General features: G+C 43.6%; 1 protein-coding gene across 15 annotated transcripts in view; it reads left to right on the plus strand.

The window, feature by feature from the left end:
* The window catches only part of LOC106566024 (neuron navigator 1), a 126,516-nt gene extending 110,804 nt beyond the window's left edge, over positions 1-15,712 (plus strand). For 14 of the 15 annotated variants that reach the window (XM_014133812.2, XM_014133813.2, XM_014133814.2 and 11 more), the window contains 8 exons: positions 34-202; positions 8,543-8,778; positions 9,077-9,231; positions 9,346-9,417; positions 9,622-9,818; positions 10,204-10,322; positions 10,541-10,750; positions 11,116-15,712. In XM_014133812.2, the coding sequence (XP_013989287.2) occupies positions 34-202; positions 8,543-8,778; positions 9,077-9,231; positions 9,346-9,417; positions 9,622-9,818; positions 10,204-10,322; positions 10,541-10,750; positions 11,116-11,205 (1,248 nt within the window). In that variant the 3' untranslated portion in view covers positions 11,206-15,712. The remainder of the gene's footprint in view (positions 1-33; positions 203-8,542; positions 8,779-9,076; positions 9,232-9,345; positions 9,418-9,621; positions 9,819-10,203; positions 10,323-10,540; positions 10,751-11,115) is intronic. The other variant, XM_014133816.2, reaches the window with a different exon arrangement.
* The last annotated feature ends 39 nt before the right edge of the window (positions 15,713-15,751 follow it).

Genomic DNA, 15,751 nt, shown 5'->3' on the forward strand with positions numbered 1-15,751 from the left:
CCTCTCTCCTTCTCTCTTCTCTCCTCCCCCTAGGTGTACATAGCCAAGGTGGACCCCACCTCCAGCCTGGGCCTGTCTACAGACTCTATCTACAGCTACAGTATGAACCACATCAGGAGGGTGCTGGGAGGAGAGTTGCCAGAGAGCCAACCCTCACACTGTGTATCCAAGGGGCCCAGCGCCGTCACTGTTACACTCAAAGGTAACCAGGATTATAATGGTACAATTATCAATAATGCCCTAATCCATTTTAATTCAATCACCATTATAGAAGTGCTCAAAGTTGACCTATTTTGCATACCCAACCATACCATGAGACATCCAACGGTTGAGATTGATATAGTTTAAAAGCTTACAATCAGGGTTGTCAAACTATTTTATAATACATTTTTATAAAATGTGTCAGTTTTAAATCATCTGAGGTTTTGGTGTTGTGCCCGACATCGGTTGAGACACAACATGTTCTTGAATACAGGGTGTGTGTCATGTTTTGACTGATATATGTAATAAAATATACATTTCTACTTTCAAATGGTACTACAAAGCTGGTTGGAGGTCCACAGACAATATTGACTTGAATGGGAATATCTGTTGTTTTAAATTGCACTGTCAATCCTCCATAGGAAACCTATTGAAATCATAGTAATATAGATAATAGAATCGAAATTACCATTTAAGTTAACATTCGACGCTGGGTGAGCTGGCAGCCATCTTTGTGGTAGTAATTATTTATGATAACGGTTACATGGAGAAAATTGTACCTCCCTTCATCAAAATATATTTTACCTAAACCTTCCCTGAACTTGTAAAAAAAAAACATGTGACCCTCCCCTATACCCAAAATAATTAATTAAACATAAAGTGGATAGCAGAGAAAATCCTTACCCTCACCTCTTGGACAGACCAGAGCCTTAGATATGCAGTTTTAGAAACTGTTCTTCATCCTGTAAGCATTACATAGCAATGCAGGAATTTTGATAGCGCACATGGCTGCGGGCCAGAAGGTTGTGGGTTCACAGACAACCGTGAGCAAGAGTAGGGGTGGAAAGATCTCCTTTATAGTAAAAGCATTGGATGAAATTAGCATCGTATTTGGAAGTCCGAAAAAAAATAGCCTTTAAAAATTTCATACAATTCTACGTCATTTTACATAATAGCAGAATATTTTTTAATACCACACAAATTACTGAAATTACAGGCTAAGAATGGACAGAGAGATAGGCCTGTGTTCATCTTATCATATCTCTCCAATGCCAAATCAGTGTGTCTTGTTTGCAACTAAACTGTCCCTGTTTCCAAATATTTAAATCTGAGACTGTCACATCCTGACCAGTGAAAAGGGTCATTTGCCATAGTAGAATGGTCAGGGCGTGGCAGGGGGGTTGTTTTGTGTGTTTTGGGTTTTTTTGGTTCAAGGGGAATTTATTCTAGTTTTCATTTTCTATATGCTTCGTTTTCCATGTTTGGCCGAGTATGGTTTCCAATCAGAGGCAGGTGTCTTTCGTTGTCTCTGATTGGAAGCCATACTTAGGCAGCCTGTTTTCCTTTGGGTTTTGTGGGTGGATGTTTTCCGTATAGTCTGAGTGTACCTTACGGAACTGATGGCGGTCGTTTGGTTGTTTTCGTTGAAGGGTCATAATTTAATAAAGTAAGAATGAGCACTCTACACGCTGCGCCTTGGTCTGTTCACTATGACGCTTGTGACGGAACCACCCACCATAAGAAGACCAAGCAGCGTGGGAGGAGGTACGTGGAGTCTTGGACCTGGGAAGAGATCCTAGATGGGGCAGGACCGTGGACAAGGCCGGGAGAGTATCGCCGCCCGCCGGAGGAGATAGAGGCAGCGAAGGCGGAACGGCGTTACTGGGAGGAACGGCTGGAACGGCAAGAGGAGGCTGAGAGGCAGCCCCAAATTTGGGGGGCAGACGGGTAGTTTGGCTAGGTCAGGGGGGAGCCCTGACCTAACCTCCCGGGCGTACAGGAGAGAGCCTTGGAGCAAACCGGAGCCAGTAAAGGAGTCAAGCGCTGAGTTCGACGCGAGATTCCGGGAAATGGTACTGGCGGAAAGGGCACTGCGGAGCGGGCGTGCAGAGGGGTGAGAAATGCATTACGGTGTGATGCTCACTATCTCGCCCATCTGCACGCACAGTCCGGTGCGGTCGGTACGGGCTCCGCAGCGTTGCCAGGCGAGAGTTGGCCGGCAGCCAGGAAGAAGTGCGCCGTCAACGCATCTGGTCTCCGGTGCGTCTCCTCGGCCCAGTTTATCCTGCGCCTGCTCTACGCATGGCAGCCCTCATTCCCCAGCACAGCCCAGTTTGCCCTGTGCCAGCGCTCCGCCCGTGCCGGGCTACAGTGACCATCCAGCCAGGATGTGGTGTGCCAGCCCTGAGCTCCAGACCTCCGGTGCGCCTCCATGGCCCAATGTGCCTTGTGCCTGCTCTGCGCACCCAGTCTCCTGTGCGTCTCCCCAGACTGGTGAGACCGGTTCCAGCTCCCCGTAGGAGGCCTCCAGTGTTGATCCATGGCCCGGAGCCTGTAGGGATGATCCATGGCACGAAGCCTCCAGTGATAATCCATGGCCGGAGACTCCAGTGATGATCCATGGCACAAAGCCTCCAGTGATGATCCATGGCCCGGAGCCTGTAGGGATGATCCATGGCACGAAGCCTCCAGTGATATCCATGGCCCGGAGCCTGTAGGGATGATCCATGGCACGAAGCCTCCAGTGATATCCATGACCCGGAGCCTGTAGGGATGATCCATGGCACAAAGCCTCCAGTGATGATCCAAGGCACGGAACCTACGGCGACGCCCCTCAGCCCAGACCCTCCAGCTACGCTCCTCAGCCCGGAGCCTTCAGCTGTGCCCCTCAGCCCGGAGCCTCCAGCGATGCCCCTCAGCCCGGAGCCTCCAGCGACGCCTCTCAGCCCGGGGCCTCCAGCGATGCCTCTCAGCCCGGGGCCTCCAGCGATGCCTCTCAGCCCGGGGCCTCCAGCAACGCCTCTCAGCCCGGGGTCTTCAGCGGTGGTTGGCAGCGCAGAACGGGGGCTACGCCCGGAGCCTGAGCCACCTCCGTAGCTGGATGATTGGCGGAAGGGCTTGGGGTGTAGCACAGGAACCGTCGTAGACGGTGGCCACCCTCCCTTCCCTCCCTTTAGGTTTGGGGTTGTTTTTGTGGGTTTTGTTTGGGGTGCAGTCGGGGTCTGCACCTTCGGGGGGGGTTCTGTCACGTCCTGACCAGTGAAAAGGGTCATTTGCCATAGTAGAATGGTCAGGGCGTGGCAGGGTTTTTTTTTTGTGTGTTTTGGGGTTTTTTGGTTCAAGGGGAATTTGTTCTAGTTTTCATTTTTTATGCTTCGTTTTCCATGTTTGGCCGAGTATGGTTTCCAATCGGAGGCAGGTGTCTTTCGTTGTCTCTGATTGGAAGCCATACTTAGGCAGCCTGTTTTCCTTTGGGTTTTGTGGGTGGATGTTTTCCGTATAGTCTGAGTGTACCTTACGGAACTGTTGGCGGTCGTTTGGTTGTTTTTGTTGAAGTGTCATCATTTAATAAAGTAAGAATGAGCACTCTACACGCTGCACCTTGGTCTGTTCACTACGACATTTTTTACATTTTTTTTTACATTTTAGTCATTTAGCAGACGCTCTTATCCAGAGCGACTTACAAATTGGTGCATTCACCTTATAATATCCAGTGGAACAACCACTTTACAATAGTGCATCTAAATCTTTTAAGGGGGGGGGTTAGAAGGATTACTTTATCCTATCCCAGGTATTCCTTGAAGAGGAATTGTGACGCTTGTGACAGAGACGTCATTAGGAATCTGAGCATGGTACTTTCTAAAGTCAGGCCTACCTTTCCACTCCAGACAGAGTAGGCCTACCGACGGTGAAAAATGTAAGCTTTAACTGCTGGCCGCTCTTCTGCTGTGGCTTAACCCAATGAGAGAAGATTACAAGTGTTTCCCTAAATGCTGTCTGGGTTTAACATCTTCTACTGTACAGAAAGTCAATAGCTTAATCAAATGATAGTGACAGAATTAGATTACTTCCCAAACAAAGTACATTTTTTCTGAATGTCAAAGAAACGAAACAAGGATACCACTTCTGCATCGGCGTCACATCTTTCCCAGGTATTTTACAGCTTGTTTCTAGCATGAATCACTGCGGACAAAAGCGCTGTTTTAGATCACTTTATATAATCAAATCTGTTTTATTTTCTTCAAAATCTTAAGCTAACAATGGGTAGTCCTGTGCTTTTTGCCATTTCATTTATAAAAGGTAGACCTATGGCATATCCAGTCATACCCCCTCAATTCAAGTCCTGTATTGAACATAACAGCCCTTCACTGACACAGAGGTACAGTAGGCTAATTAAAGAGTTCATGGTGGGTGAGGAATTGACTAAGATAGAAGCCTATAGCCTAATTCCATCTGTCAAACAGGTAGTCCTACCTCTTATTTGTTAAATAGGAACGAATAGGCTCCAACACAAAGCCCTCTTGTTAAGTCTAATTAAAATGAAGACGGTTTAAATGAATTATGCCTACTCGAATTTGCCTACTTTCAGCACCATGAGCTGTCCGTTTATGATTGATTGTGACGCGGCTGCTGCCTCAAATTTCAGCACTGTAAGTTAGTCGAATATGGCTATATATATGGTGAGGTCAATAACTCTGATATATACATCATGGGCAAGAAACATATTGTTTTTATTTATTAAATTATAGTAGTAGCAAGGTGGTGAAGTTGACCTCCGGTCCTCCTCATCTTCACGCTCCCCTTCTCAAACTGAACAGAACATAGGCTATAGGCTAGTCTTGTAATCAAACATATTTTTCAGAATAATTATTTGACTCTCCTCCTGACCTGCCACTGTAGCCCTACAAAGCACAGCCATTGGTTAGCCAGCACAAAAAAAGAATATCAGCAAGAGCAGAGCAGGCCGGGGCTAAGCGTTGGAGTATCCATTGCAGTGTGTAATACAGCCTAGATTTATTTACACCATAGCAGCAGCTATCTTAGAAATATAACTTTGCTCTGTGCTTGTCCAGGCATGCTCTTCGTAGCCTATAGCCTATGGGCTATGGATCATTTGATTGAGACCACACTAAATAGCCTATAGGCTATGGATCATTTGATTGAGACCACACTAAATAGCCTATAGGCTATGGATCATTTGATTGAGACCACACTAAATAGCATATAGGCTATGGATCATTTGATTGAGACCACACTAAATAGCCTATAGGCTATGGATCATTTGATTGAGACCACACTAAATAGCATATAGGCTATGGATCATTTGATTGAGACCACACTAAATAGCCTATAGGCTATGGATCATTTGATTGAGACCACACTAAATAGCCTGTAGGTACACTTGATATTGCACACCCAGCAGATAATCAGATAAGCAACTAATTCTAAAACCCTGAGAAATATTGAAATTTAATCAATTACAAATGACATGACCCTCCGCTGGACTAGATAAAAAATGAATACTAAACCCTCCCCTTGACTGAACTTGAAAAACTTTCAATGGTGTACCAGCTAAAATGCAGTGGTCTGAAGGGATAGGTCCATCCTATGAATTCTATTTCTATGATTGAAATGACACCCACCCTGTATTCAAGCGCATGTTGTGTCTCAACAAATGATGGGCACAAGACAAAAACCTTAGATGATGTAAAATGTGTGAAACAAATGTTTTCAAGAAATTCTGAAGTAGTTTGACAACCCTGTTTCATTTAAATGATATCACACTCAACCATTCATCTTTTCCATTGATGATGTCTCATGGTATGGTGGGGTACGCAAAATGGGTCAACTTTGAGCACCTTTATCTCCTGAAAGTTTTGGCATTCAGGATTCAGGTCCAGGGCTTTCTGACCGCTTCTTGGGCAAACATGTATGGACAGCACAGGAGGCTGCTGAAGGGAGAACAGCTCATAATCATTTCCGTAACGGCGCAAATGGAATGGCATCAAACACCTGGAAACCATGTATTTGATACCATTCCACTTATTCCGCTCCAGTCAATAATACAAGCACGTTCTCCCCAACCTGCATCCAACCAATGTGCCACCGACCGACCTGCCACCGACCGACCTGCCACCGACCGACGTGCCACCGACCGACCGACGTGCCACCGACCGACCGACGTGCCACCGACCGACCGACGTGCCACCGACCGACCGACGTGCCACCGACCGACCGACGTGCCACCGACCGACCGACGTGCCACCGACCGACCTGCCACTCACCTCCTGTGATGGAAAGTTTTTTGGGTATCAAAAGGGAGGCTGTCAAAAAGTGATTGACCTCAAATGGATTTACTCAATGTTTATATTTCTGGGAACAAAACATTATTTGTGCATTGGTAGGTAAGAAAGTGGTGCCCTGTATCACTCTTTCTATTTAATGTGACGATCTAAATAATTGTTTAGAAAGGTAAACTGCAATCTGCAGTTTGTTTCTGGTGAGGAACAATACCACTCGGAGGGAGAGGGTATTGGTTTATGTACTATTAGCTGATTATCACAGTAGAAGTCATTTTTTTGTGCGTGTGTTTTCTTTGAGCAAATAAATAGCAGCTTGTGCCTAGCCTGTCTTAGATCCATTTGGGGTCAGCAAACAGTCAACAGACTTAATGTTCACCCCACAGGTAATTTCAACACATGTTTTAGGTTCTGAGTACGTCTATCTCGTCTAATGGACATTCACCTCCATTACTCCGCTCTGGAATTTCTGTCCACTCTCTTCAGATCTCCTGTTATGTTTGGAAGTTTCCCATTCCACTTTCAAAGCATGCCCTTTGTTTCAGAAACCAAACAGTATCCACATCATTCCACACAGAACAATGATGAAAGGGATGTTTTCTTAAGATCCAGAATGATTTATGGCCAGGGTGCTGACACTATCCAGACATTTGGACTGCTTGTCATGTTTAATACTAACATGTCATGTTAAATATCAAGTGGGATGGATGTTTCGCTGTGAAGTGTCATAATTCATTTTGTCTGCCTCGTTATCGCCTCAACTCTATCTCCCCCTGTCTCTGACCCCTGGTACCCTTTAGTGTCGGGGGCTCAGCCTGGGCCAGACTAAGACTGATTTGTGGTGTCTAGCTCTCCCTACCTCTCCCTTATCGCTATGTTCCAGATTACCGTATTATTGAAATAAGAGAATGTGTGGCTTCCCCCTGTCCCCCAGGAGACCCAGAGGAAAACATAAGCTCAGACAGGCATTTGGCAATTAGATTTTCTTGGACCGATTCGTTTTCTTGGAGCACATTTTCCTAGAACAGTGGTGTACATAGATCCATTCCACTATAATCTATATGTATCAGAGCCCATTAGTGATTTTAAACCAATGTAGAGGTGCAGGGGTAGGCAGTCTGTTCCTCCTGGCTAGGAAGGAATGCAGTAGGGACGGGTGGGATAGAAAGAGGGGTTCAGAGAAATATCCTGTTGCAGCTTGTGTGTCAGGCAGCTCAAGCATTTCGACCAGCTGCCCAGGCCCAGGCCTCAGACACATGTACACACACACACACACACACACACACACACACACACACACACACACACACACACACACACACACACACACACACACACACACACACACACACACACACACACACACACACACACACACACACACAGTACCCTATACATGTGGGGTGGTATGTCACACTGTAGGATGGAGGCATGGAGGAGGGGGAAGAAGGAATGAGGGAGGAGAAGGTATTAAGGAGGGGGAGAAGGCATGAGGGAGGAGGAGAAGGAATGGAGGGGGGAGAAGGAATGGAGGAGGGGGAGAAAGAATGAGGGAGGAGGAAGAGGGCATGAGGGAGGAGGAGAAGCCATGAGGGAGGAGGAGAAGTCATGAGGGAGGAGGAGAAGTCATGAGGGAGGAGGAGAAGGCCGGAGGGAGGAGGAGAAGTCATGAGGGAGGAGGAGAAGTCATGAGGGAGGAGGAGAAGGCCGGAGCGAGAAGGAGAAGGCATGAGGGAGGAGAAGGCCGGAGGGAGGAGGAGAAGTCATGAGGGAGGAGGAGGGCATGAGGGAGGAGGAGAAGGAGGAGCACAGACTACTTCCTTCTGATCTGGGAGTTATTTTCAGAACATTATTTCTGCACTCCTAGTTGTTTATGAAGGGTGACATGACATCTTAAATAATTAAATCTTTGAGCAGAACATTTTCATTCACGTGGATGGACTTCTTGTTTTAACTACAAACATTCAACCTCTGGTTTAGTGTATTCTCTCAATGTTAGGAGAAATGGCTTGATAGTTTTGGTGTTTCTCTTGAATTACGGTATGTCTCTGTGAGGTCTCTGTGAGCAGCTGAATGGAGGGCTGTTTGGAATGCTGTACACCCAACCAATCGTTGTACCTGTGTTGTCATACACTTTATTTGTCATGTTGCTAGGATGCCAATGTCCATGTTTGTTCCATTTAATACCATGTGTTTAAACTAAACAGACAATAAATCTTTACAACGTTAAACTTTTGAACTTTGACCTCTGCGTCCTGCAGGTCTGAAGGAGAAGTGTGTGGACAGCCTGGTGTTTGAGACGCTCATCCCCAAGCCCATGAGCCAGCACTACATCAGCCTGCTGCTGAAGCACCGCCGCCTCATCCTGTCTGGGCCCAGTGGCACCGGCAAGACCTACCTCACTTCCCACCTGGCTGAGTACCTGGTGGACCGCAGCGGCCGAGACCTCACCGACGGCATCGTGGTCACTTTCAATATGCACCGCCAGTCATGCAAGGTGGGGACAGGACAGTGTGTGTCATACACACGGCAACAAGGTTCCTCACTTCTAGTTCTAGAGAGGAGCTATAGGATGTGCAGGGTTTTGTTTCAGCCCAGTACTAGTAACTGACCTGACCCAGCTCATTATGAACTAATCATTTAAGCTATCACTAATCATCAGAAGTGTTATTGCTGGGCTGGCACAAAAGCCTGTACACCTTACAGCTCAGGAATATTAGAAAACAGTCAACTGTCATTGGGTTTGTGATTTAACACCATAGCATGACTTCTTTCGCTCCCGTACCTCTCAACAGGATCTCCAACTCTACCTGTCCAACCTGGCCAATCAGATCGATCGGGAAACCAGCACAGCTGAAATCCCATTGGTGGTTATCCTGGATGATATACATGATGCCACTTCCATCAGTGAGCTTGTCAATGGGGCCCTCACCTGCAAATACCACAAATGGTGAACGGACTAACACACTGAACAGAAGCTGAAATGGAACCTTTTATCAAACATCTATAGCGACATTTATTTATGTTTCTAGGCTGATCTGTGATGATTCTGTGTCTATTTCAGTCCTTACATCATTGGAACTACCAACCAGCCAGTGAAGATGACCCCCAACCACGGCCTGCACCTCAGCTTCAGGTAATTTAACAGACAAATCATGTTTTGTTATTGTTTTGACCCAGTCTTAAAACACCTCATTGAAGGCTATATCCCTGCCATGAATCTATGCTTTGATAGATATTTAAATTGGGATATTGGACGTCTAATATATAGGTACATTAAATAATGTGCCTTAGGATACGTACCGCATGACCTGACCTTTGACCCTCCCCTGACCCCCAGGATGGTGACCTTCTCCAATAACGTGGAGCCAGCCAATGGCTTCCTGGTGCGTTACCTGCATAGGAAGTTGATGGAGGCGGAGGACGAGAGGAGCCTGGCCAACGAGGACCTCCTTAGGGTGCTGGACTGGGTACCCAAGCTGTGGTACCACCTGCACACCTTCCTGGAGAAACACAGCACCTCTGACTTCCTCATCGGTAGGAAAACATTCTGTTTTACGGTAGAAATAATACAGGAATATAAAGGTAGGTCACACTTAATTTGGATAGTCCTCTATGGATGGTCTATATGTCTAAATCTACATATTATCCAAATCAAGTGATGCCTGAAGTTAGTTAGATATTGGAGATCTGTTTGTAGTCTGTGGTCACAGACTGTGTTTGATTGGATGTGGTCATTGAACGATATCTTTAATATGATTTATTCTCTCTTTTATTTCCTCTCTCTCTGTCTGTCTGTCTCTCTCTCTATCTCTCTCTGTCTGTCTGTCTCTCTCTGTCTGTCTCTGTCTGTCTCTCTCTCTCTGTCTGTGTCTCTCTCTCTCTCTTTCTTTGTCTCTCTTTTCTCTCTCCGTCTCTCTAGGCCCGTGCTTCTTCCTGTCCTGTCCTGTGACTGTGGAGGAGTTCCGCTCCTGGTTCATTGACCTGTGGAACCTCTCCATTATCCCCTACCTGCAGGAAGGAGCCAAGGATGGCATTAAGGTCAGACAGGTTTTACTATCCTGGTAGATCAATTATAGCCTGGTCCCAGATCTGTGCTGTATTGCCCATTCCTATTGTCATTGCCACTTCAAATACTTAGCGTAACGGCACAACCAAATCTGGGACCAGGCAAGATGAATTACAAGTTTGTCCTGAAAAAAAGTGGATAGGACAGTGGTTGGGTCAGTGTATGACGGTGTTGTGGCTTTGTGCCACAGGTGCATGGTCAGAAGGCAGTGTGGGAGGACCCAGTGGAGTGGGTGAGGGGCACCCTGCCCTGGCCCTCAGCCCAACAGGACCAGGCCAAGCTGTTCCACCTGCCTCCCCCCAGCATGACCACTGGAGGCCCCGGCCAGCCCAACGAGGCCTCAGCCAGGCCTCTTAATAAGGAGACCCCACCCAGCTCCATGGACACCCTGGACCCTCTGGTGAGACACTCTGGCGGTGGGCAACTGTGGTCATGGAGGTACCACAGTGTGTGTAGGATTTGGTTGTAGTCCAGCAACGATACACCTGATTCACCTAATAGTGGTCAAATTTGAGGAGCATTATTTGTTGATTAGCTGAGTCTGGTGAATACAGCACGAGCAGGGCTGGAACAAAACCCTGAAACACACTGTGGGGCGCTTGTTTCCCAGCCCTGCTGTAAGGCCTTCTCTGGCCTCGTCTGTGTCGCAATTCTATTACTGTATGTGCTTGGAAGGTATCTTTGTCACCATACTGAACGTAGTATAGAGTTAAGTTGAAATTATTCATCTTTCCTGACCCTTCTCTCCTCTGTCTTTTGATTCAGATGGCGATGTTGTTGAAGTTGCAAGAGGCAGCCAACTACATTGAATCTCCGGACAGAGAAACAATGGACCCCAGCCTCCCTACACTTTGAACATCAACTGTAGACTCAAAACCTAGCACTTCAAATAGCCCTACATCTTTTCTCCTATGTGAGCTTCAGTGTATAATATTCAGGAACAAAAACTTTCCAATATAGTTTTCTGCTAATTTTGAAACTTATCTTGAACCTTAGCAAAAAACAATCATACTCCATATGGTTGAATGATTGAGAAGCCATTTTGTTTTGTTATGTTGTTTTGAAACTTTATTCAATCATGCCAAGTCATTCCAAAAGACATTATAGCGATGTTTAGATTTTCTATTTCTGTCGATTTTTCTTGAACTAGAGGTTATATTCACAATATAAAGTCTCTCTCTTTACGGAAGACGTATCTCTATCACTTCTGCCCTCAATAGAAACAGGTGCTAATTATCTAGATAGTAAGTATTACTCTTTAGAAATTCACCCTCATCTCTCATTGGTCTAAGCAGGTGATTCTTCCAACAGCACATTTAAAAGACAAAAAAAGCACATTCTTGCTTATCCACTTTTGCTCAACAACAGCAACATGGCCTGCAATGTGCCTGTAAAATCAAGTCAGTTTGAAACCTGTTTTCGGCTTATTGGGAAGAGTATGACGGCATGTTGTTGGCATGTCAGGTTGTATAGTGTCCTGGTCCTGAATACATATCTATCTATCACTCTTTGAAGGCCAAATCTTAGACATATGCAACTCTTATACATAACCAGGTGAACTGTTTTGACTCTGTGCTCTAACAAACTGAATGCCTTAATACATATATTCCTGATGGTCACCTCGAGATGGACAGCAGTATTCAATCGTGGTGCTTTGCTTTCATAACCATCGCCTCAGAGCAGAGTAGTGCGAGGACATTCACTTGTCCCTCCCTCACATGGTTCTGGGGTCACATGGTTCCGGGGTGATTTTAAAGGTCATCTAACTATATTTGACCGATAACAATATGTTGCAGGTAGGGTAGATGGTGATGATCAGGGTTTCTTTGTCAAGTGAGAAAATAGAGGGTTGAACAGAGCAGAACACAGACACATGATTATTTCCTATGGTTAATATCTTTCATTATCATTCACGGGAAAATCTGTGCAAAATTACAAACGCTGTCATACTCATTACTAAAACGGGGAAAATAATCAGTACATACTAATCTCAGCTTCTGTGGTACTAGTTCATCAGTTTGTTGCAGGCAGCATACATTATATTTATTTGACTGAACATATATTTCAAATCTAACTACCTGTTTTGAAGAAATAAGGCCATGACAGTACTACTTTCATATAAATCAGGTATTACTAAGAAAGTTATTTTGTATGAATAATGCTTGAGTAACTGCTATTTGCTTATAGCTTAGATATTTCTCAACTTCTATTTTTAAGATGGTGAGGTATCATCTAATATATTCCACGCAATTATCCAATATAGTTACTGTGCTCAATTCTTTATGTAGATATTGATTTCAGTTTTATCTACACTAGTTGCATGGTGCAAATATCTTATATGCTGAACCAAATATTTTACTGTAATCTTGCATATTGACTGTCTGGTTAGGAGTCAGAGCATAAAAGTGCTTAAAAGAATGAACATGTAGATATTTTCCTCAATGTGTTGACCATGTAACATTGCAGATCATTTAGGTGCTTTTGAATGTAGCCTTTTTACAAAGCTACTGTCTCATTCCTTGCAGAAACGTGTGTTTAGGCCTACACCAAGATGGGTGAGTGAACGGGTGAGTTCTCTGTTGCACCCCAAAAACAATTGTAATCAGACACAGGTTAACAATCTAACATCTATTGTAGCTGCCAATGGTGCTGTCCACTTTTTGACTGCTAATATTGCTTTGCTCATCTTCAGTTTAGTTAATGACCATTCAGACACAGCATAAAATGGATGAAAAATCTATTTGCTCATCAGCAACGATCAAGGGCCATTTCCCAGTTCAGTGTCATACATATAGGAAGATAAACGTACCAAAACAAGATTTAAAAAAATGAAATTGTAAAGTAGAGTGGGTTACATTAGTGTTTTCAAAGATACATCTGGCCATACTGACTGATGCTGAAACAATGTAGGAGAATGTCTCTGTTTTGGTCTCTCCACACTAATGATGTATAATCTCTTGATCATAAGTCACCTGTATATAAACTGTGAAATGAATGTTGAATTGCTTTCTTTGTACAATGGTTATCACAACAGAAAGAAATGTTACACACTATTAAAGGTCATTATTAAGCAAAGTGGAACTAAACCACCATGATTACGTTAAAACATGGTACTTTTTTGTTGTTTTGCTTTTGCATCAAACTGTTAATCAAATCAATGACATCAAACTATTATTAAGTCCAAAGTCCATCTGATGACATCAAACTGTTGAGTCCAAAGTCCATCTGATGACATCAAACTATTAATGAGTCCAAAGTCCATCTGATGACATCAAACTATTAATGAGTCCAAAGTCCATCTGATGACATCAAACTGTTAATGAGTCCAAAGTCCATCTGATGACATCAAACTGTTAATGAGTCCAAAGTCCATCTGATGACATCAAACTATTAATGAGTCCAAAGTCCATCTGATGACATCAAACTGTTAATGAGTCCAAAGTCCATCTGATGACATCAAACTATTAATGAGTCCAAAGTCCATCTGATGACATCAAACTGTTAATGAGTCCAAAGTCCATCTGATGACATCAAACTATGAATGACTTGAAGTAAATGGCTTTTGCTTCCCTGTGTGGTCACATTATTGCAGGTTTGCGTTTTTTGTTATGAATCTTGTTCTGGTGGCAGCTCTGCAGAGTGGTTACTAGCTAGCACAGCCACAAAGTAATTAATGTTAAACCTAACCTCTAACATTAACCACACTACTAACCTAATGTCCTAACCCTAACCTTAATAAATTAAATCCAAAAGTATTTTTTATTTGTACATTATTTTTTATAATGTAGCCAATTTTGACTATCCCGCTGGCCCATCTAGTGGAAATCTCTCAGTTCTGGCACAAAGACAAGACTCTTCCCAATAAATGTCAACTTGCCACATTTTTACAAATTGAAAGAAGTCTGATGAATCATATGTGGGGAAAATGTCCCTTTGGCCTATCCATTTCACAATGACACCATGAGACCCGTCTGGACCTTCTATAATCTTAATAATTAGCCTCGTTAACTTAAACAAAACTATAATGTAGGCTCCTAATTTGCCATTGTACAAACACTGCATTGTTTTACTATTCAGAAGAGTATGAGAGTATAGTATACCCTGTGTATGCAGGTTAACACATGTCATTCTGTTTGTTCTTCATCTCACTCACTGGTCGTTGTGGCTGTTGCTCTGTAGTGGCTGTGCTGTGTGTTTGATAACAATCTTGTGTATCAGGACTATGCAGCAACTTTTACTGGTTTTGGCAATCAGAAGAAAGAAAAAAACGGTTTCAATTTGTTTTGAAAGCTAACAGACACAGTTTACTTCTGATTTGCATTGCCCCAGTCTTGCCCCAGTCTTGCAGTAAGTTGGTCCAAATGATATGTTACCAGACAGGCTTGACTATGCCTTAATGTGAGTTGTGATGCAAGTGTTGCATTATGAGAGAGAGTGAGTATGTGACCTTCAAAAATGGAAGGGATGCCTATGAGTAGAATAACTATCTGAAGGTTGTTAGAATATGTGTCTTGAAATCATTGGTCCCACAAGACACCACTTGACTGAATTGGAAGTGGTAGAACCTCTGCTTTAGATCACTGGGCTATACCTTTGTGGCACACAGAAGATCTGGATTTGAACATAGGTCGGTTGAGAGGGATATGACAGTGTAAGCCTAGTTTCTAGAGGTTCTACAGCTTGTTGTCATAACGGATTAGGCCCTAATTGCAGTTCGGCACAATTTAACTATTATCCAAGAACAAAGTTCATAGTTCAAAATAAAAACTAGATTTTCAAAAAATCGAAGATAAATCAATGTTTTGTATATAATCAGGTTCCTCGTAAAAATTTAACGAATATGAATTTATTCTAAATTAAGTATTTCCACTTGATGTAGGCCAATACAGGTTGCTGAATAGTCATAATTATTTTGCAAAGTTTGTTATTGACTCAAAATAAAAATGGTAATAATGGTCTCTAATGTCATTGACGTGCAATTGTGATGGATTTCTAAATGTTGTACATGAGTGTGTGAACAGAACATGTAATAGCATCACGTCATCGTTAGGGGTTCACTATATAGATTAAGCTTTTCCTTTTTAATACGCTGATATTTGAGATTTCTTTTTCTAATGAATCCTTTGTAAATCTCATTGATCTATTTTGTACATGACATCATAATTGTAAACCTTGTAAATACTTCAGCATACTGTAAGCGACAACAATCATTCAGGTAAAACATTACTCCATATAGGCCTACTACAAGATGAATAACTTTAACACTCCAGAATTTAGTAGAATATAGGCATGCTTCTGAAACAACATTTCCATACACCTATCACTGTTCGTCGGAGTCAATAAAATAATATCATATATATGATTTGTCTCATAATTGCGAATATATTTTACTTGCTCTTCA

This window comes from Salmo salar, chromosome ssa12, assembly GCF_905237065.1.
Source record: "Salmo salar chromosome ssa12, Ssal_v3.1, whole genome shotgun sequence".
Taxonomy (NCBI): Eukaryota; Metazoa; Chordata; class Actinopteri; order Salmoniformes; family Salmonidae; genus Salmo; species Salmo salar.